General features: G+C 40.9%; 1 protein-coding gene across 4 annotated transcripts; it reads left to right on the forward strand.

Moving 5' to 3' along the window:
* The first annotated feature begins 1,309 nt into the window (after positions 1-1,309).
* INTS10 (integrator complex subunit 10) lies at positions 1,310-22,583 on the forward strand. 4 transcript variants are annotated; one of them, XM_075090627.1, is made up of 18 exons: positions 1,310-1,497; positions 2,383-2,450; positions 2,712-2,815; positions 3,834-3,973; positions 4,841-4,922; positions 5,241-5,381; positions 5,792-5,963; positions 6,410-6,579; positions 10,162-10,295; positions 10,866-11,022; positions 11,693-11,775; positions 12,599-12,751; positions 13,860-13,968; positions 14,345-14,424; positions 14,916-15,078; positions 16,099-16,192; positions 20,184-20,261; positions 22,204-22,583. In XM_075090627.1, the coding sequence occupies exons 1-18, from the start codon at positions 1,369-1,371 to the stop codon at positions 22,358-22,360; spliced, it is 2,214 nt and encodes a 737-aa protein (XP_074946728.1). In that variant the 5' UTR covers positions 1,310-1,368; the 3' UTR covers positions 22,361-22,583. The 4 variants fall into 4 exon arrangements, with proteins under 4 accessions (XP_074946728.1, XP_074946729.1, XP_074946731.1 ...); XM_075090628.1 differs by having other exon boundaries at positions 10,869-11,022; XM_075090630.1 differs by lacking the exon at positions 20,184-20,261.
* The last annotated feature ends 53 nt before the right edge of the window (positions 22,584-22,636 follow it).

A 22,636-nucleotide genomic window follows, 5' to 3' on the forward strand; every position in this document is an offset into this window, starting at 1 on the left:
AATAGAAGGAATTGACAATAGTATGGAAAAGAGGAGCTGAGAAACCAAGTTCCCAGCCCTCACAGAGAGACTACAGCTGAAAATTTGTGGCAGCCTAGCACCGTAAGAACACGTTTTCACATGCACCAGAATAATGTGAGGCATCTATGGGCCTTGTGCAACAACTGAGAAAGAACAAGGCAAAAAAATACCACAGCCACCTCAGCAGGAAAACAGGGATCTTGCCCCTTACCTGTAATAGAGGTTAGGGGTCTGTTAAAACTATTTGCTAATTGGATTATTACACTAACTCCTAGATATGGAGATTTATGGACTTGATGAGTGATGGTTCCCAAGTGCAAAGTTTGTAAGGTCTGTTGCTACATCAGAAACAGCCTACTTGAAAGGAGCAAACAAAGAAAGTGACAAAGAAAGAAATGGAGAAAGTGACATTTGAGATAATTAACAGAAAGGAAGGAAACAGGCTTGTAATCAAGCATCTTAACACTGAAAACTAATTATAACAAGCAAATCTCGATTCCAAGTTGTTAAAGTCTAGGTGCATTTCTGTGGTGAAAGGTCCCACTTTTCCTTGGCATCTGCTCTTGGTGACTTTGGTACTGGGCTACAAGAACCTTTGAGAAGCACTAGCCCGGGCAGTAGTGCTATGGCCTCAGACTTTTAAAGCAGACTTTGATCTGCAGCAACACCAACTTTAGGAACACAGCGCTCCACTGCAACTAACAGCAATAATTTTAACTCAGTTGCCTCTAAGTGCTATTGTACCCATGACACTGCCCACCAGGCTAGAAGACCAGTTTCTTGAAGGCAGCTTGGCAAGTCTCCCAGCAGCTATCGTACCAGCTGTCACAGGCTGAAGAGCAGAGCCCTTTTATCTTTGCTCCCAAAATTCCCTATGGTCAGTTACAAGCTTTGGGAGCCCAAACTGCTGCCTTGGGATGTATGAAATCACTGCAGCCCTCCCTGGCCATAGAATTCCTCCTGACTCCCAAACTTCCGGCTCCACAGGCCGTCCTCAGCCCACCCCTACCGAAGTGCTTGCACCCCCTTGCTCCTCACTAGCTCCGTCCCAGTGGCCACCACAAAAAAAGCATATCGCGGGACCGAGAGAAGGAAGGTTGACAGAACAAGGAGGGCAGGGCGGGGAGGGGCGGAGCCGAGCCGCCACCATGGCCAGCCCGCCGGCGCCCTGGGCCGAACGCCCTTCCACCCGCTCCCAAAATGGCGGCGGTCCGGTGTACTCCCCCTCAGCCGGGCGCCGCCGGGGCGGGGCTGGGCGGGGCTGGGCGGAGCCAGGCCGCCCCGGGGCAGCGGGGCGCATGCGCGCCGCCCGGCGGCCGGGCCGGGCCGGGCCGGGCCAGGCGCAAGATGTCGGCGCAGGGGGACTGCGAGTTCCTGGTGAAGCGGGCCCGCGAGCTGGTGCCGGGGGACCTATGGGCGGCCAAGGCGTGGCTCATCACGGCGCGGAGCCTCTACCCCGCTGACTTCAACATACAGGTAACGGCCACCACCGGCGCAACGTGAGGGCGCGGCGCGAGCGTAGCTCCCCCGCACGCCCTTGCGGCGGGCGCTGCGTGACTGACGGGCGGCTCGGCTAATGGGGGCGCGGAGACGGGCGGCTCCCCTGGCAGGGGCGGGGCGCAGCTGGGGAGCAGGCCCCGCGCCCGTCACGGGGCACGCGCTCAGCGGCCCGGTTTTGCGGCCCGACCTTCTTCTGCAGGCTTTCTTCGTCGCCTTTCGCTCCCCCCAGCCCCCCGACCCCGAACGCACAGGGCAGCTGTTGGGGAGCGCAGGGCCCTGCCCAGCCTCTCGCAGTGGGGTCCGGTGGTTAGAAATGAAGTGGCGAGCTTGGAGCGGCTCGTTGTGTTTCACTGCAATAAACCCCACCCTTTTGTGCAAGAGGCGGAAGCGTTGTTTCTTTAATAACTATGGGGAAGGTCCCTTTCTGTTTCTTGTGTTTGCACGTGATGAAACGTTTGGTTTTGCTGTTGCAGAAGAACAGCCATTTCCAATAAAGATTTGAAGTACCTCTCTTGCCTGTGGATCTTGTAAATAGCTTGGGGTTTTGCACTGAGTTTCACTGGAAACAAACCCTGGTCAAAGAACTCTGAATTCTCACAAAGTTTTTTATTTGTGGAAAAATACATAGAGTGTGTTAATATTAGAGTATCCATGTTATCAAACAGAAGTTTATGCCTAATTTAATCTGTGTTTAGATAGTCTAAACTCAGCTCCAAATTTCTACAGCAAACGTTGCAATCCTTTCATTTCCTGTTACTCAGACTGCTGTGGCAAATTGGGGACGGTTTTTTGGAGTGGAAGGTCTAACCTGATTCATAGACATATTCAAGAAAGCTAACGTTCTGTTCTTCCATCTCACAGTATGAGATGTACACTATTGAGAGGAATGCTGAAAGGACAGCGTCTGCAGGCAGGCTGCTCTATGACATGTAAGTAATCAGGGCTGGAGCTCTACAATTATGCCAGGTGCTTGTTTTTGTAAATGTCGGAGTTCTCAAAAATATAATGTGAGTGTTCTTAGAAATCCGTGTGGATAAATTAAGCAAGAAAGTTCTTATTAATTAAAAATAAACAGTAAAAAGGAAGGGTTTATTTTCCATTTGCCCATGCACATTCTTTCATAGGAAGGTTTTGTCTTGGAAACAGAATTTGAGGTCACTGTGCATTCCTTGCCTCAAACTTTATTACAGGTTTGTGAATTTTCCAGACCAACCTGCCGTATGGAGGGAGATTAGCGTTATTACGTCAGCATTAAGGAATGACTCGCAGGACAAGCAGACACAATTTTTAAGAGGTAAGGATTCTATTCAGTGAATAGGGAGAGTCCTGAAGCGATCTAAAGGTCAGCCCTCTGGTTACATATCTAGTGTGGCAAGTAAATGCCAGTCTTTTTAACTTTGCTTATGGGCTGCAGATTTTTTTGCTCAGTTCAACCTTAGAGACTTCATTCAGGAAACAAAATGCAAAGGGTCAAGAGAGGCTGGTTCCCATTGCTGTGTCTCTGATATGGGTAGACTAAGTCTGCCAGAACAACAGGCGCTTAGAAAAGAGATTGCACAGGGAATAAGTGCAATGGGACTTACGAATCATCATCCCACTGATTGCAGAGAACAATGAATGATCATAAATGGGGTGAATTCATACATATGAAGTGAGGGTTATGAAAATCAACAGTGACGAGGAGGGCTTGGCGTTCACTGCTGGCAACCACAGGCAGTTTTGAAAGCAAGATATACACCTGACAGAATATAATCTGCTGTTTGAATATGTGGTTCAGAAGCTCTAAAGATAAGCAGTGTGTAACTGCATACAGGCTATTCCAGTTAAGGAAACATTTGCTTTTTCATGGGGTATGTTTATTTCTCAGAATACATAACACTTACAGGGAGGATATGTTGGTTTCTCTTTAGTGTCTCACTGGAAGTTTAAATTAAAAAAAATGCCTTTTAATAATGAAAGTACTAGTTGTAGAAGTGGAATGTGAGTAAAAAAATAAATGAACATTCTTGAAAAAGCATCTTAAAATGTCAAATATTTAAGGTTTAGAATTTTCAGTGTTCAGCTCATTAGCAGTCTTACTTGTTAGTTCAAATTCTGTGCACCTGAATAAACATAGATAAATATTCATATGGTTTCCTCTGAAAGAAACAGCTGATTTTTTCCAGGCATAGATATTAAAAGCAGAAAAAAAGTATAAGGAAATCTCGCTCACTCTGCATGGCAAGGTGATGTTGACTAGTCTTCTGCCCTTTGTCAGTCACCTTTACAATTCAGACCTAGCATATTAAACATTTTAATTTTTTTTTTTTAAGGATTATTTGAAACCCTTCCTGGTCGGGTCCAGTGTGAAATGTTACTGAAGGCCACAGAGCAGTGTTTTAACACATTAGAAAGGGCAGAAATGCTGCTACTACTTCTGCGACGTTTCCCAGAGACTGTGGTGCAACATGGGGTAAGAGAAGAGAAGCACAGAGTAACTATTCAGGATATTGGCATTCTATTTTTAGAGATTTTGCTGAAATGTGTTTGCCTAGTGAGGGAGTGAGTCTTTTTATTCATGTTTAATTGTAGCTAATAGTTCAGATCGCTGTATCTTGGGGTTACCACCAGGAAAGAATTGGGCAGAAAACAAATGGAAGCAAATAAAACAATTTTTTGTTTTGTAAAAGCAAAGAATATTCCATGCTTTTTTGAAAAAAGGAGGAGAGCACGAACAAGAGCGTAGCAGAGTATTATAGTCTAAGAAAGAATATTGCTTCAGCTTTTCGTCAGTGAACTCTTGTTGAGGGTAGAGTGCTTTGAGGTTATGACTAGACTCTAACAAGCAGTGTGTTTGCTTTGACTTAAGAAACTGCAGCTGGAGCTCTTCAAATGATGACCTGCTTTATTTAAGGACAGTTTAAGGATAGTTTAAAAATGGTTTATAGACTGTAAAACGTGTTAGTTCTGAGACTGACTTGCATTAGCATGTTCTAGCTTGTACTAGCATCAGGCAGAGGCCACAGTCAGTTACCACAGCTTACGTGACAAGCTGCAACTTTAAGGGCTGGCACCTCCATCACTTGCACCAGTCTTTACTGATACAATAGCATGCACAATTTTTCTCTTGATCTTGTTTTGCTATCTTTGTCATTGCTTTTCACCAGTTATTAAGTAGGGATAGTTTAACTGCATATTTAGAGACTGGCACATGCGATTGCCATATAGTGAATTGCTGCTTATGCGTGCACTGAATTATTGTTCAACTCCATTGAATTGCAGTTCAAAAAGTTTCTAAAACCACTGGTCCAGTGTTTGATTCTCACCTCTGCGTACACAGGTAGGCCTTGGAGAAACATTGTTAGACGCTGAAAGTATTGAAGACCAGGAATCCCCAGTGAATTGTTTTAGAAAATTATTCGGTAAGAGAATATTAATGTTCTTGTTGTATTACACAACTTCTTAGTATGGCAAGATTCTGAGTTCAGTAAACGACTTTCAAGATATTAAGATTAGAAAACCGCTTTAGTCGGAAGAGGCTCAGGCCACATTAGGCCAGTGTGACCATATGGTACAAATTGGTATTACTGTCATTCCTGTGAGGTCCTTTGTGATCCTTTGTGGTGTATGGTCAGCCAGAGATGGAGGCCTACACTGCTGATTGAGAAACCTTACTTAGGGCAGACAGAACAAAAAATCCCACAAACCTAAAGGATTCCGTGGTTTGTTTTCTGTTTTAGTTTGTGACGTTCTTCCTCTAATAATTAACAACCCTGATGTTCGACTTCCTGCCAGCTTGTTATATAAATATCTGAATAAAGCAGCGGAATTTTATATCAACTATGTAACTAGATCTACGCAGACAGAAAGCCAATATCAAGGTAAGAATATTTTTACAAAATTAACCTTTCTTAGAATGTATGTGAATATTGCTGAAGTGGCATCCATAAATGGAGAATGCATTACTTTTATGTAATATATCCCATAGTCACGATTAATAGTAGTATTTGATGTTTCTTAGTTCTTTGATACCAAAATACCTATTCAATTGCTTATTCATGATGCTCATGATGCTCCAACATATGTAGTGAGAGGTAGGACAAGATTCCTTATCCAGCCTATCAGCTGTCTTGTACGAGGAGGCAGAAATGCCTACTGCTCCCTGTTAGCCTTCTCAGTAAAGAATGGTCACCCTGAAAGCTCCAATGTACATTTTTATATGTCTCCTTCTTGAAAATAAATGAGTTGGTTTGATTTCTTTATGAAGAGAAAAATGTGCTGCTTTTCCTAGGTTCACAAGATTCCTCTGATATTATGTCTCCAAGCAAGCGTAGCTCTCAGAAGTATGTAATAGACGGTCTCACAGAGAAATCATCCCAGATTACAGATCCTTGGGAGAGGCTATTTAAAATATTGTCTGTGGTGGGAATGAGGTGTGAATGGCAAATGGATAAGGGAAGAAGGTGAGAAATGTGTACTTTTATGGGAATTTCTTCTCAAGGAGAATTTGGCTTCTTAATTCTTAAGGAGGTGGGTTGAAGGAGGACTTTAACATTTGGGCGTCTTGTGTAAATTCAGTGCAGCTTTTCTTTCAAGGCTGTACAGTGTAAAGCAAAAACATGGAACCAGGTAGCACTTTCAAATTAGTCTCTAAACTAAATCTTTGCTGATGAAAGTTGTGCATAAGGACTATAGTACTGTGGGGTATCATTCCCTGGGTGCCTCAGCAAAGAGAAACACAGTAAATGTTAAGTGAAGTTTTAGTGGCGTGCGTTCCCAGCTTCCACCGACTTGCAGCTGGGGCGTTTCCTCAGCCAAAACATGAAGTTTTTCATATTCACTGTGCATTCTTTCTTTTAGTTTTGGAGTCTGTGTAACATCCTGAATTCTTTTTGTTTCTCTTTCTCAGAAGTTTTGGTGATATTTTGCATCGAATGAAAGACCTCTGCAGATACATCAGTAACTTTGATAGTGATGCACACGCTAAATACAAGAATCAAGTAGTGTATTCCACGATGTTGGTCTTCTTTAAAAATGCATTCCAGTATGTCAGCAACATCCAGCCATCGCTCTTTCAAGGTTAGTTTCTAACGTTTCAACTTTTGTAATGAGTTCTTTGTGATTTCATTGCTAACATCTGAAAGATCTTTTCTCATTAGTCTTTTGAAACTATCATCTTACAAAGTGACATGGGTCTTTTTTAAAAATTCTCCCAAGCCATTAGTCTTACCAGCAGAAGTAGTTCATGACAACTGCACTAGTGGATCAGACCAAAGATCAATCTAACCTAGCATCGTGTCAATGTTGGCCAGCAGCAGGTAGTTGCCTAGCAAAGAGAAGAGTAACAGACCAGATGTTATGAGAAGCATCCCTAGGGTTCATTCCTGCTCTTCCCATCAGCATCATGTTTGTTTCATTTTCTCCTCTGATTCTGTTTCTTTGAAGCTGACGTTCTCCCAGCTTCCTTCAGTCAAAAGATTGTACAAAAAGCTTCCACAAAATAAGTGAAGATATTTTTGCATTAGGGGCACACAGCAAATTTATAATGAATCAAATAAAAACTGAATAGGAAAAGATTTCCTGAAATTCACAAGCTTCCAGCTTGGCTTTCTTTGTATGGTTTATGCATAATCTTTAACGTGTGCTTTGCACATTGATCCTAATTGTAATTAATTTGTAAATTGAAAATTTAAAGTATGAATACTCCCTGTGCTTTTTCCTACCCACTCAAATCTGCATTTGGGACATATCAGAATGCTTGGAACATCTTGGATTGCTTCTTCAGGGATTTACTGGACTTTTCAGGGATGGCGCAGAAGCTGAAGGAAGTTCTTTAACCTCCATTTTGTTTAGAACTTGTTGAAATAAACAGCATCACAGTGAGGAATTTTCAGCTCTTAATAGTGTGCATTTCCTGCTTCTTCACTCATTGCTAGGGAATTCCTTTCAACAATAACAATTGTCACCATAGGTAACTAGTATTTATTAATACTACAATTACAGATTCATGGTAAAATTACGATTTTAATTCTGTGTGTTGTGTTCGTAAGTTTCATCACAATTTCCTGCGTGGAGCAAATGATCATTTGAGTAATGGAACACTTAATACAAATGATGGATTTTGAACAACTCTAGAGAAAGTTGGGTAATCAGTTGAAACAATGTCAGTAGATGGCTAAGCTTGGAAGACGAATGGCAACTTGTATGTAAAGAACATGTAGTCACTTCAACAAATACAGGAACTAACTGAGTTGAGGTTTTTGTTCTATGCAGAGGAAAGAAGAGTTATGGTGGGACAGTGAGATACTGTAGCTGTGCATATAGTTCTAGCTGCTTGATTCTGGGTTGAGGAAGAAAGGAAGTAAAGCACTGGTGAAAATGTTCCTTTCCAAGTTGTACAACTGAGTATGTTAAAGCTCATGTTTTCAGACTCAACCACCAAAAAAAGAATGTATGCTGAGATAGCAGAGTGTAGTCCCTTCAGTGCAGCATTTCTGGTACCCTCTGTCATTTTCTGACATCAGGAAAATATTTCCAAGACACCTTTTACTCATTTCTGCTTTAGCATTAAAGTCCAGTGGTATTCAGTGCCTTTCGTATCCTTTCTATCATTAGGGCTTTTTCTCCTCTTTGGTAGGCTCGCAGTAGAAATGTAGAATCGTATGTATTTTGGAAGCGTAGTGTTGGGGAAAAAGCTGTCACCTCCTTAATCCAACAGCTCTGAGCTTTGATCTGTGACTTTCTTTTCATGTGCATGGGCTTGCAAGAAACCTCTTGAGAGAAAACTTGTCCATGCATTTCTCTTACGTAATTCATATCTGCCTTGCTGGAGACTTGAGAAATGAACAAAGCAATTCACACCTCTCATAACTTTCAGGCTGCCTGCAGGCTTGGCAGGAGTTGCTATTTGGACTGATGCTTTTAGGGGTTTTCTTATAACACTCTGCTAGAAATCAATTAAGAACTCCATAAGCTTAGATTCTAGAGCTCAGTTAGACAGAAAAACACAATATTGTTCTTTGTATGGCTGTGTAACTTTCAGTAATGTAAGAAAAGGTTTGCAGCCCAAGTCAAGGGTGAGGTTAGATTTTGTTTTGTTTAGAACTGGAGGTTTTGGAATAAAGACTACAGTGCACTTGCCTGCTAGTGAGAAGAGAACGTTCCTTTGGAAAACAAAGCACTTAACAGGTATTCATTCAAATTAGTATGAGTAAAAGAAAAACCCACTCCTTTCTTCTCAGGTGTTTGAAGTAGGCAGTTCTTGAGATTCTAGTAATAAAACTCTTCCAGCATCCCGGTTGTGGTGCTTTCATATCTGTTTCTCATGGATGTTATTTTCTGCATAATGACTTGGCTCTATTTTCAGTTCACACAAGTTAGATTCCAGCACAGTGAAATACATGATGTTACAGGAGAGGTGATCTCAATGAGTTGTAGCCTTTGTGTAGGGGTCGTTTCAGTGGTGACATTTAGTTTGAACCTAGTCAAAGGAGATAACGTTATTTGTTAGGCGCACCAGGTTGGTTGTTTCTCGTAACGTTAACTTCTGTTATAGTGGACTCCTTGAGTAGATGGGGAAAGCTTAATATGGGCTCTTTTATGTCGAGATGACATGCATTGTCCTTATACTATGCTCTCAAATTAGTTCTTTGCAATTATGAATGAGGCCTTAGCCTCATATCTTTCTGCAAATAGAAAGAGAAGAAATGCACGTACTGAAAATACTTGTCCACCCTACTGTCTTATCTGGTGAAAATTTCAAAAAGGGAAAACAGATTAATGGATTTCCTCTTTCCTTTATATTTCTCTTTGTCTGAGCTCTGCACATCTGTATACAACTTGATTGTGCAATAGGAGAAAGTGTTTTCAGAAGGAAAGTTTACTCGGTAGTGACCATTTAGCAATGTTGTTTGAGATTAAGAAGTGTTCTTCCTATTTTCTATCTAATGAAACTTAAGCCCTGAGGCCTGTAATAACGGGTACCAGATCCCACCAGGTGTTCTGTGACACCAGTAGAAGTAGAAGATACATCTTCTGTGCTTCAAAATGAGGCTTCTCTAGAGACTTTGGGTGGTGATGATTGACCCTGGCGGTCCATTAAAAGTTTAATTCTGTACACTGAAATCAGTGGGGGCAAAGCTGACACTGAGTGATCCTACTAGGGAAGTCTTGTGATAAAATACACTCACTTCTTTGAGGCATCAGTGCCTGTTAGCATGCTGCTTTGGTTTCTCATGGGAATGTTTTGAGAATATTGCTGTGCTTCACCATGTTTGTGGCTGTTCACAGCCATTTGTTCTGGTCACCTGTTCAATAGTTGTACTTGCATAAAAGCAAATAATGCTTGATGAGAGAACAGCTGCTGCCTGAGTAGATCTTGTGACTTCTCCATAAGAAAAGGATTCAAAGATATTCTGAAGCTCTCAAGCTCTTGTGACATCCGGTAAATGCATCCTGACCTTTACCGTAAGGCTGCTTTGAGAAAACCATAGCTTTACCAGCATAGTTTAAGCTTATGCAATTTAAGTGAATTAATTTCAGATTGTCTTCTCTAGCCTTATAATCACTACTTGTGAAGGAAACAAAACCAGCTTGAGGTAGGCATGAGACATTTCAGATCAGTTTAAAGCAATATTGAATTAATTTATCTTTTAAATCCAGGTCCAAATGCTCCAAACCAAGCCCCACTGGTTCTTCTCGAGGATGTGACCAACATCTATGGTGACACAGATATTGATCGTAACAAACACATACACAAAAAGAGGAAACTTGCCGAGGGAAGAGAAAAAACAATGGTAACTTTTCTAGACCTTTTCGTTCATAATAAGAATGGCATTGATACTGGAATTTAGGGAATAGTGGTTTTGACACAGACGTAATAGACACATTTTTCAGAGCTACCCTGGAGTAGCTGTTTATGACCACAATTTGCAAACAGATATTTTTTTTTTTGGCTAAAGCCAGCAAGAATGAAACGATTTTTGTAGCAATTGCTGTAGACATGTATGTGCTGATGTGAATACTTTAACTTGAAGGAGATCAGCAGAGGCTGCAGAAGCTGTTAAAAATGGCAGCTATAGCAATCAGGTGTTCTACAGCTAAACCTCCAAATAATTGACTTTTCATGACTGGAACTGTGAATACTGTTTATCACACTATACCACTGAGTTTCTTGGTAGCGAAACAGATTGTTCTAATATTAAAACAAGCTAAGAGAAGTCACTTAAAAGTACTTAAACTAGAACCTTGGCATCTCTAGTACAGAATTGTTTTCTTGTGTTCAGCTGAACTTTTGTGACTTCAGAGTCCTTTGAAATAAGTATAAATTAAGAAGTTAATCTTTTTGTTTTATACTTACTCTTAAGCAGAGCTCAGATGATGAGGATCCTTCTGGGAAGGCACGAAGTCGCCATATTACCGTAAACAAGGCAGATCTTGCAAACTCTATTGAAGTATTAGAGAGCTTTAAACTGGCAAGAGAGAGCTGGGAGCTGCTCTATTCTCTGGAATCACTTGACAAAGGTAAAGCTAACTGCAGGCAGAGTTGCATTTATGCTTCACTGCTGTGCATAGAGGTTATTTTCTATTGTTAAAATAGAATTCCTGTCATTGTCAGTCCTTAAAATAGAATTTACTTTGGGTCCTGGGTATTTTTGGTCGAAGTTCCAGTAAGAAGCTTTATCAGTTGTTGCATTTTTTAATACTTTGTTCCTGGATTTCGTTTCACTTTTCATGCATCTTTGCTGATTCACCCCCACTTCTCTTGGAAGCAGCTTTTACTGAGAGAGCAGTTGGTTAGTAGTAGTGTTGATAGTACTTGGTGAGGATGTGCTGCTGGTGGCTGTTTCAGTTCATGGTTAAGATGATGTGTCTTTACTGTGTTTCTTCCTTTCAGATAATATCTGGTGTGGTAATCCTGAAAACAAATTTCTCTTTTACAAAGCGGGCGAACAGTACCACCTAGCTGCTTTTAGATTTATTGGACACTGTGAAGAGAAGTATAATCAAAATATGATAATATAGGAAGAGAGTATCCTGTAGTTGAAAGATTTGACACTCCTACTGTTTCGGTTTTTCATTTTTAAATTCAGCTATTTTTTTTCTACATAATTGTTTTTTTTAACCCAAAGCTGTGAAAAGCTTTGTTTTCTCTTTTGACTTTTTACTTTTTCTTCTCCGACCACTTATGCAGAGTTCACCAGAATTTGTTTGTCATGGAAGACAGACACCTGGCTTTGGTTAAGAATCTTTCTTACTGACATGATCATCTACCAGGTAAAAAAAAAAAAAGTATAAACTAGTAAAAATGACACCATTACGTTGCTCTTCCTTCTAGTGAATAGCTGTTCTGATGAGCCAGCTTGACTGCTTTAGTGTCTGCTGATTTTATCCTTTAGAGCATGACCCTTTTGGGAATGGAATCATACCATTTTTACCACAAGCTAGGTACCCTGCTTAGGCCATTCCTGTCCCAATAGTTGTTTGTTGAGTCCAGCTTGTTTTAGAATATGGAAAAGACCTCTGCATAGTCATTTTGACCAGTAGATATACATAGTGTTACGGAAGCAAAGTGCATTTTATTCCTCTGTCAGTGCATTCTGTTAGAACACAATTAGAAGAATTTTCAAACAGCAGAAGAATTTAACATCTCAGTTAAAATTTATCCTCCTTAGAAATTAGGCTGACTGTACTCATTCCAAACACCATCTATAGAACAAAGTTTGTTCTTTTATATTTTTCCTTTGGGAGTCTTTTGTTTTTCCCTGTACTTGTACCTGAACAAGAGCTATTATTAGTCTAAATAAAGTAATTATTAACTCTGAAGAGCATGATTATTTGTTTCAGTTGTAAATGCAATTTTGTAAACAGGCTTTTTAAAGGAGAACTCTGCTTGTCTTCTCACTGCTTTGCAAGCGATCAATCCACACTCCTGTGCACAGCATATCACTAGAGAGTGCTCTGCTAGATTAAAATTCTGAAGCCCTGTTACTTGGAGACTTGTTTTGAAAGCTTCCTGTAAGGGAATTTTTATTTCTATCTTTCTACTCATTGTATGCAGAAGACCCTAACACTGTCTTTTCATATCTTTTTTTTAAAGGGGCAGTACAAAAAAGCAATTAGCAGCCTACATCACTTGGCAGCTCTTCAGGGCTCTCATTCTCCACAGCAAATTACAGGACAAGGATCACTAGAAAATCAGAGAGCGCTAATCCAGTTAGCAACATGCCACTTCGCCCTTGGAGAATATCGGGTACGTACAGCGTTCCACACATCTGGCCCTGTGGTTTCCATTTGTCGTCTTCCTTTGATTTTTCCCCTTAGCCTGCTTTCAACGGGGTATTAGACATAAACCAGGGTCTACTGAAAAATCCATGCTTCACAGGGAAAAGAATTGCACTTCTGGCACATTAACTGACTGTCCATTAGCATCTCTCTTACATAGTTTATTTGGTAGTTATGATTTGGGGGGTTTAGTTATGCTTTTCCATAGCTACAAGTGTTTGAGTTGTCAGTAAATGTAACTTGAATTCTTTAACTTTACTGAAACAGTTTTAAATATTGAGGGAAAATTCTTAGGTATAGGCTGCATGTGGCAGGGGAAAAAAAGGTTTCTAGAAAAGAAACTTCAGTGATCATCTTAGAAAAGAATTAGTTACCAGCTGACGGTATAAGAGACTCCAGAAACAATATTGTCTGGCCTCACCTCTGAACTTGCTTTACCTCTGCAGTACTTATTTCGTGTTTTTAATATTACAGGAGTGCACAGTGCTCTGAGGTCAGTCCGTGCCAGCACTAATAATAAAGGCTGGGTCTCTTAGGACCTAGTGTCATGCTAGTACTACTGGACAAGTCTTTTTTTTCCTTTCAGTTCACTACTTTTTCATTGGAAATGTGATAATAGATCCCACAGACCTCTTATTGTCTCTAGGAAATAACATTAAAAATTCATTGCATTTCTTTCATGCTGTCAGATTGCCATTTTCTGTTCTATTTTTACCATGGGCAGAACAAGCTTTTAAAAACTATTCTAAGAATTCATTAAAAACTTAATCCTTCAAAATAAAATAGTTTTTGATTGCAGTTGTATTGTTCTTACACTCTCGAAATGAAGAATGCCAATACATACTTTTCACAATTAAAATGACTTATGTAGGCTCTCAGAGATTGTTTAATGACAGCTTCATCTTTTTGCTCAGCCAAACTAAGTTACATGTAAAGTTCACTCAAGTTCTAGCAGAGAATTTTGTGATTGCTTTTTTCATTTGTGGTGTCTGAAATTTTTAATCGTTATTAACATATCTGAATTTTAAGAACTTTGATTTAGACTTAGCATTATCACGTCTCTCTTCTTTTTATAGCAAACATGCGAAAAAGTGCTTGACCTCATGTGCTGTATTTTACTTCCAGTACAAGAAGGAGGTAAAGTACAAGAGGAGCAACCTAAAGTAAAGTCTAAATTCCGGAAAGGTATGGAGTTGCTATTACCCTAAGCTCAGTGTCAGCTCAATTTTTGTTCATGCATTTCGGTTGAGTAGATAATTCTTCTCTTTTTGTATTATGAAAAGGGAGGAAGTTCTTTATCCCCTCTTGGTTTTGTGTTTTTTCTGCTGGAACCCATTAACGTATATTGGTAACAAAGTCCTACCACAGGAAAAGAGAAATGAAGAAAAAAATTTAAAATATGTAACTTCATATTTTGAATAATTTGTAATTTACCTTCAAAGTTTTCTTTCCTACCTGAGATTTGGCAATTGTAGATTCATTTTGCTCCATTCTGATTTGTTTTAAACTAAGATGATCACGAGACCCCTAAAGAAGTGTGTGATAAACTGTTCTGTTGCAGGGTCTGATTTGAAGCTTTGGCCATGTACCAGTAGAGCTATCATGCCTTACTGCCTTCATTTATTGCTAGCTTGTTTCAAGGTAAGCTATAGTCAAGGCTTCAAATTCTCCTGTGTCTCTGAGGCCTAGTTTATTTATCTGGGGTCCTGAAACTCCTTATCCTGGTGGTGTGACTGGGTGCGAAGGGCTGTGCCCTGAGTGCTTCTCACCTGAATGGGTTTGTGGAGGGTCTTTTTTTTTCAGGGGGAGGGGAGAGGGTTGATGGAGGACAGTTTTTGTTCTCTCTTTTTTCTCCTATTCATTTTAGTTTTGGACAGAGAAGATAGAATTAATCTTAAAATATTTTTGTCTTTATTAAGACTTCCCTTATAGGTCAGTGGAGAGAATTTGGCATTTGGGTGGAAATTTCCAACCTATTTTAAATGTGTATATTAGGGCAGAATGAAATACGCTTCTAAAGAACTTTTTTATATTTGCACAGATGTAGGTGAGATGAATCCTGTATATAGGTGTATATATATAAAAGCAACATGTGTTTCCTGATTGTCTCAACGTCAGTTTTTTCCCCAAAGCTCAGAGCTTTCACAGACAGCAGAGATGATATGGCGCTGGGCCACGTAGTTGTTCTGCTTCAGCATGAGTGGCCAAGGGGCGAGAACTTGTTCCTGAAAGCCATCAACAAAATCTGCCAACAAGGAAACTTCCAGTATGAGAATTTTTTCAACTATGTCACAAGTATCCTTTCTCTAACCAAGACGGTCTTTCACATCCAAAACTATGTGCTGGGGTGTTGAAAAAGCTGTTAGTTTCAGCAGCAGCTCTCTCCGTGAATCATATTCTCCATCATTTTCATACGATGCAAGCCTCTTTTAATAGGTGGCGGTGCACAATGGTCTATAAATATGCCTCCTGTCACCTGTTCTGGCACTTGAGAGTACCTGTAAGTACACTGCAATTGCACGGCCATTCAGAAAAACAGTGGCAGCTTAGGCTGCTCCTGCAAGTGATGGAAGTCTTTTCAGTGAGACATGTAGGGCACTATGCTACAAGGTTGTTAACCAAAATGATAGAGCAGCACCTGTGCTTCAAAGAATTGAATGATTTTGTCTGTTGTTTATGAAATGCTTTGTGTAGGGAGGATTTTTGGGTTGAGTAAGATCAGGACCTCTGTCAAAGTTCATGCAAAGCATGTCTGATTTTTGTATTCAGATACCTGACATATGCTTTGATCAGCATACACACACGTTGACAGTTTAGTGTTTAACCTAAATAGACATCCAGCCATGGTCTCCAGGAAGCAAGGGGTCTAACTCCTGTCTGAGACAATTGAAAAAGCTCTGGTGTTACAGGAAGGGGGAAAAAAAAGAAGAAAAACTAAATAAGGGACCAAAATAGAAAACTAAAAAGGGTGGTATGTGCATTTCCTTCTGTCCCAGCCTCAGTATGTGCTGCTTTGATAACCTGCAGTGCAGGAAAAGGAAGTAAAAACAACTTCTTTACCTCTGTCTCACTGTACATATGAAGAAAGAAATTTTTGACTAATGTGTGTATTTTGCACTTTAAAAAGCCATTTCTCATGCATTTGTGGAGGATTAGGAATGCATGCTGTGATCATCTTGATCACTTTTAAGAATGAGATACTTCAATAGCTGCTCATTTTGACTGTCCTTTCAGCATTGTGGCTTCAGTTGTGAGGGGTAAGAGGAATGTTCTGTATCATTTTTTCCCTACTCAAATCTTTAACGTTTTCTTCAGATATTGATATGTTGGAGGAATTTGCTTATTTAAGAACACAGGAAGGAGGGAAAATTCATCTTGAACTGCTGCCAAATCAAGCAATGTTGATCAAGTAAGGATAAAAAAGCACTTACTGTTTTGTTTGGGAAGAAAATGGGTCAGGGAGGGAAGTATGTTCTGGTTGTCTTTGCTTTCATGTAATCTTCTGGATAGTAAGTTCATCATGTCTTTGAGATTAAACTTAAGGAGTTGGCTAAGGAGTTCAGACAAGGCCGTGAGTTTCTTTTTCTGACTCTCCTGCTGATCTGTGAATTGTGTTTGGGGGTTTTCCAACTTTAAACTCCTACTTCTACAGAACTTTGTGTGGCATTTGCTTTAGAATGATTCATATTAAAGCGATTACAGTGTTGCTTTTTCAACCAGACACTTGCACTTTGCAGGAATTCTTTAAATAATTAGGCATGAGTGCAAGATGTTGTTAATAATTTTGCTAACAGTAATGCTGAACTGAAAGCACTATTTGTTGTAAACAAAGTTATGAAAGACCACTGCAAAATGGAAAACTTAGGTATAAAACATAAATTAAATTACACTCCAGGTAAACTCTAATAACCTTTCTGTCAGAACTAGCAGGTCATCTCTTGCTATGTACTGAACAAGCTTATTCTGCTTAGCTTATTATGAGACGCTGAAGGAAATGAATAATTTGGATTAACTTCCTAGGTGTTCTTAGTTTTGAGTCAAGACTGAACAAGTATCTGCTGCCGGGTTTTAGTGGCAAAATGTTCTAGAATATCCTGGTTGTTTATTAGAACTTGTGGTATTTTGCTGTGTAAGAGGAGGACTGCTAAAGTTTGTTGAAATTCCAGCTTGGGTCAGTGTATTCTGGCTATTCACTAACGAGAAATAGGCTAAAGTTCTCAAAAAATGGGAGCCTAACATCAGACAACTGGATCCAAATTTGGACTAGTAAATAGATTTTCCAGAGTTCTAGGTAACCAACACAGGAATGAGATACTAGGTGTAATTGAAGAAAAGAAAAAGAAGAAACAAAAATGCTTAATTATGTGAGACAATTTTATCTTTTAAGCTCTAGATTTTCAAACTTTTACCCTTGCTATATCTCACTGCTTGTAACCAGCTGTATGAAGACAAGGATCAGGGTATGCTGCGCTACATACGATGTTAAGTAATCTTTGTCAGCAAGAGGGCTTAGCAATGAAGACTGCACCTTGTAACTTAGCTCAAGTTAGTTGAATTAGTTCAGCACTATCTCTCTGCGACTCAGCTTTTATTTTGATTGGTGTGGTAGCTGTTACTCACTGTTCTGACCCTACCAGTCAGGAAGTAGGTAGCGAGCAGTGTTTCTAGCAAGACGGAAACCTCTCTTTGGTCTCCTTTTGACCAGTGTTATGTTTCCTGAATGATGGAAACGCTTGTAGAAGAGAGGTCCATTTCTTCGTGCTTATTGAGCCAAAACTGTCAAATATCCCATCCAGCTGGAAAATGTGTGCAATGTCTTTTATATGGCTGACTGTAGGAGAGGAAGCACTTCATCAGGGAGCTGAAGGGAGGGAGGGTTCAGGGCACAGTCCCCTAATCAGAGGTGATGTCTACTCCCCTGGTACCCCAGGTATTTTTTTAGCTGGACTGGCTGTGAGGCTCAGGGATGTTGTCACCCAACAGTGTTGACCTCAGCAGCACTGGTTAGCTCACGGCCTCCCCCAGCTGGGGTTTAAGATAAAGTGCACCAGCGCAGCTCTGTTCCCTGGGCCAACTGTTGGTAGGCTCAAAATCTGCAGACTGGCTTTTGTCTTTCAAAACTGTCACCGGTTCTGGTTGTATGACTGCTGCAGCGTCCGCACAATAATTAGCAGGGTCAGCTCAGATACTGTTCGGTCATGCACAGGAAGGCTCTGTGAGTTTGCCACAGCAGACCAAAGACAAAGCAGTTCTCCTTTGCCTGATCTTTCCTTGGCATAAATGTATGTAGCAGTCCTGCACCTTAATTGATGGGAAATGTGTTACAGATGTTACATAGTTTTTATAAGGACAGCCTCTTGTTTTGTGACTTGCAGGACATTTTCTCCTCAGGTGAATTCCACGTTCCTCTTCCAGTACTTTTCCTCAGTACCTTATACTTATAGAAAATTATATTAATTTTTCTGAAGCCAGGAAAGCGAACAGCAGTGTGGTTTTCAAAAGCTGGAGTAACATTTTTGGTAGCCTGCAGACTTATAATCAGGTTCTGCAAAATATATATACAGCTTGTAAGCGTTCCCTTTGCTCGTATCCATTGTGGGAGTATGAAGGTCCATGGTTTTGGCTTTAACTGGTGATATAAGCAGCTTTTTCTGTTTGCAGTGTCAACAAGACTTCTACAATGAGATCTGAATTCAGCCACTAAGTGCTTTTGAACTCCATTCTAGACGAGCCAAGTTTCATAGTTTTACTGATTATACATGTCAGCAGCGGCTGTGTTAGCTAGTGAGGTAAAAAGGAAAAGAATAATATGCAAGAAATGACTGATTAATATCATGCTCCTCTTGTTGATAATCTTACCTTAATTGGTCTAATCTTAGCCTACCAAACCATGTAAACTTGATGTGAAGGCTGTTGAGCGTTCTGCCTCTCTCATTGCCATCACCTCTCCCCTTGGGGACAGAGGAGGAAAAGCTCAGTTGGTTTGAAGTGAAACAAAGTATCTTGAAAGTGTAATCTTTATTCTGATTGTGCACTTGGATACTTTTAGTTCTGACTGCAGATCTTGCAAACAGTAATGAAGACACAGTTGTGCAGAATCTCTTTTGCAAACACCTGCCACTCTGGGACCAGTAACACCTTGCTGTTCCTTTGTATTTTCTGTTCCCCGTGTCCATTTTTGCAAGTACTGGACTCATTCATGCCAAGAACTCTTGAAAAATTACTGCATTTGACCGAAGAACTCTTGTGAATATTTTATTTCAGGTTATTGTAGCTGCATTGTAGAGTGTTTCTGTACTACTAAAATGCTCCGCCTTTATTTGACTTTTATAAGCATAGCTCTCCATCCATGGTCATTAATAAATTATTGATACCAGCCAGAATGCCCACCTGTGAGATCTGAAGGTAGGCGCTGAACTTGATGTTATAGGTACGTAAGTCCAAGTCTTGCTTCTTTGCTCCCTTCTTAGCATCCGTGAGGATGAACGATGCGCTCAGTACTTGGGTGCCTAACAAGATTTAGGTGACATTTTGGGAGACTTAGGTTAAGAAACTAGACCTGGTCTCTATATACCAAATTTCTCATTTCTCCTTAGGTGGGGCATCGGATTTGCTCTAGGCTGGACATGTGAGGTTATTATCTTGTGTTATAGATGGCACACAGAGATAGGGACTTAACTTCACAGAGAAAACAAACTCCCTTTCAGCTGAGACACCTTTTGGCAGCTAGTTCATGTGGCGCTGGTCATAAACGGGTGGTTGCTTTGAGTGGGTATTTGTGCTTTGACATTGTGCCGTCCTCTAACAGCCATTTTTGTATAGGGATTGAATTTGAAAAGGTGAAAAAGGCCATCTGTGGGCTAATGAAAAGATACTTGGGCAACCTGTAACAAACACTGTCATGTACTCAACTTGGCCGACACCCGCTGTGCATGCACTTGGCTTGGGCTCAGCCGCAAATCCCTTAACTCCAGGTTGTGGGCTCTCCTGGTTCGCTGACGCGCTCTTGCTGGCTGTGCGGGGAAGCTGCGGTATCCGCAGCGCTCCTCTGATTAAATCTTTTGTGATTGACATGTTTCCTGGGAAGAGCTACGACAGTTCATTGTAGTGCAACTGTGATTCATTTTTGCACCTACTGCTGTCCTTTCTCCTGGTGTAACTGTCCAAAAATACATGTATATGTTTAGACCACAGTTGCAGAACAGCCTTGCAATGAAATCTGGGGATATTTGCATGCTTGATGCTGTTAGGGTCCCGCGCCCCTTTGGCTGCTCAGTGGTCATACTGCTCTGTGGTCTCACCCTAGTTCTTTGTTGCTCCTTTTTCTGGAGAGTCGTTTTGCACCGGAGGGGGAGTTGGTGTGTGGGTGTTTGAATGCTGCTATTTGCTGTTTTTTAAAGGACTTCTAGCCCTCCCATGGGGTTACTGCAGCAGGAATTCATACCTGTGCTACAGCCCAGCATACAGACTGCTGACAGGTACAAAGTGGAAAAACCCCACTCATAGTGTGCTGTGTTTTGTCAACATGTTTTACTGCCCATGGTTTTCAGCAATTTGTTACTCAATATTTATATTTTTTTTCCTCCATTTGTGCCTACATTGCCTGGCAAACCATGTTGTTCTATTATAACATTTATTTTTCTTTTTCCCATAAGTTGCCAGTATCCGTGTCCTTTCAATTTAATAACCCCGTTGAATTTAAACAAAAATGTAGAAAACCCCCAACGTTATACCGATGTTCAATCGTGTATTAGCAAAAGTATAACCCTTTCTTTTCAAGATACTGGTTGCTAGATCTGTTTGTAGCTACTTTTCTTCATTTAAGTTGTTCTGAATTATTTTCTGTTCTCCAGCTGTTACATGACACAGATCTTCAAAAGTGTAGCTGGCTTGCTCAGTAGCTGTAGGTTGCATATTGTCCTTTAGGTTGTAACTGACCTTAGCACTCGGCTGCCAGCAATATTTAAGACAGTGAAGATGGAAAACAGGGCTTATCCCATAACCTCTGAATATGCTGGAGTATTTTCAGTGCAGTTTTGCTTCACTCAGCCTAGCTCATCAATGAATTGCCCAGTAGTCTCCACGCTAGTCTCTGCCTTTTCCACATTACAGAGGTCTCTATTGTTTTAGCAGAGAACTCTCTTCTCAAAAGTTGGACTTGCTGATTTAAGTGAAGGTAGGGTGGCATTGTTGGTGAGGGTAATTCCCAGACTTTTCCCTTTCTCATTTCCAGCATCTCTGGATTGGCATAGAGGCCCTCACCCTTTATTTTTTATTTCCTTTCTGTCTTTCAGTGTGCTTGCTGGGTTCGGCCCAGCTCTTCCTTTCTTGCCCATGACTCCGGACTTGTCTCAACATTAGATTTATGCATTTCTCTCTAATTTAATTTATGCTGCTCCTTTAGCAGTGCTAGGGCTCTCATTTCAGGGTATATCTTTTGCTTCCCTTCCCAAGTGGGGCTTGCAGGTAGATGTTATAGAGTCTTGATCTTACTTAACCAGTTCTGGACCAGTGCAAGCAAAGCGTAGTGCTTTGGCACTGCAGGACATTGTTTTAAGGACAAGATTTAGGTATTGAGTGCTACAGGCCAGTGTGAGGACAAAGAACTGTTCATACGAACGGCCTTTAACAGTGCAATATCCCAAGAGTTTCCCCAGCCAGCACCGCTTTAGCTTGCTCAGTAGCTGGACCTCTGTTCTGTTTGAAAACAGGTCCTGAACTTCTGCTCAGAATAAATGTAATCCCTGCCTGGTGCCTAGTATCTCCACAAGAGCTGGCTTCTACTGATGTGGAGACTCACAGCCTGGCTTGATTTGGGCTTTGTGTTGGCCTGTGAAGCGTTCACTGCGCCTTTCGTTAGTCAGAGAGTCATCAGTGCCCACAGGATTATATCGCTCCTTCCTGCGCTTTCCTACTGGTACAAGATGCCCTCTGCTCTTCATGGTGGCAGCCATCTGTCCCTTTCCTCCAGAGAAAGCAGGTTCATCTTTTCACTCTTCTTTCAACCCCAACCCTTTATAGAAAGAAGTGTTTAAAAGGAGGAAGGGGTCTGGACAGCAAAGGTGGAGAGGAAAAAAAACCCCAAACTTTCCCCAAGCAAGGAGAACTCTGTACATGCTGGGTTAAGAGAACAGATTTTCCTGTTAGCCAGGACACCTTTTTTACGCCCCCCAACAGTCATAATCAAAGCAGTGAGAGCATAGACTTTTATGGAACTTCTAACTGTTGAAAGACTTGTAAGCTACTAAACACATGATTTTTAAAAAACAGCATAGCACAGGCTATTTGGCTTTCCTTATATAAACTCAGGGATGGACAGTAAATATAAAGTAAGTGACATGCAGCATGTTTTAAATTGCTGTAGTGCACCAAATAACCATTATTTGATTTTGTCTGTCTTTCTTTCCTTCATGGCTTAAGGCATCACACAGTTACCCGGGGTATAACTAAAGGAGTGAAAGAAGATTTCCGCCTGGCCATGGAGCGCCAGGTCTCGCGCTGTGGGGAGAATCTCATGGTGGTCTTGCATAGGTTCTGCATTAATGAGAAAATACTGCTGCTTCAGACCCTTGCTTGAATGGACTGGACCATGATACAATGTCTCTTACAGAGAGAGGGGAAGGCTCTTAGTTGTATGAACGGCAGCATGGCAGTGGAAAAATCACTTGTCCAGAGACTAAAGGAAGTTCCCTGTGGGTTGCAGGTTCTACAATACACAAACACTACTCGGTGTTTGTTCACCTCTTAGTTTTCTTACGTGGGTAGGTCAACCTTTATAAATAAAACTTTAAGAAATCTTTTGTAATGTCCTATTTGTTTGGGTTTTTTTTTCCATAGCATTTTACTAAGGTGC

This window comes from Phalacrocorax aristotelis, chromosome 4 (assembly GCF_949628215.1).
Source record: "Phalacrocorax aristotelis chromosome 4, bGulAri2.1, whole genome shotgun sequence".
NCBI lineage: Eukaryota > Metazoa > Chordata > Aves > Suliformes > Phalacrocoracidae > Phalacrocorax > Phalacrocorax aristotelis.

Coding starts and splice junctions, on each gene's coding strand:
- INTS10 (XM_075090627.1), top strand. CDS start 1,369: ATGTCGGCGCAGGGGGACTGCGAGTTCCTGGTGAAGCGGGCCCGCGAG. Junction 2,451..2,711: donor GGCAGGCTGCTCTATGACAT/GTAAGTAATCAG, acceptor ACTTTATTACAG/GTTTGTGAATTTTCCAGACC. Junction 16,193..20,183: donor AATCAAGCAATGTTGATCAA/GTAAGGATAAAA, acceptor TGTTTTTTAAAG/GACTTCTAGCCCTCCCATGG.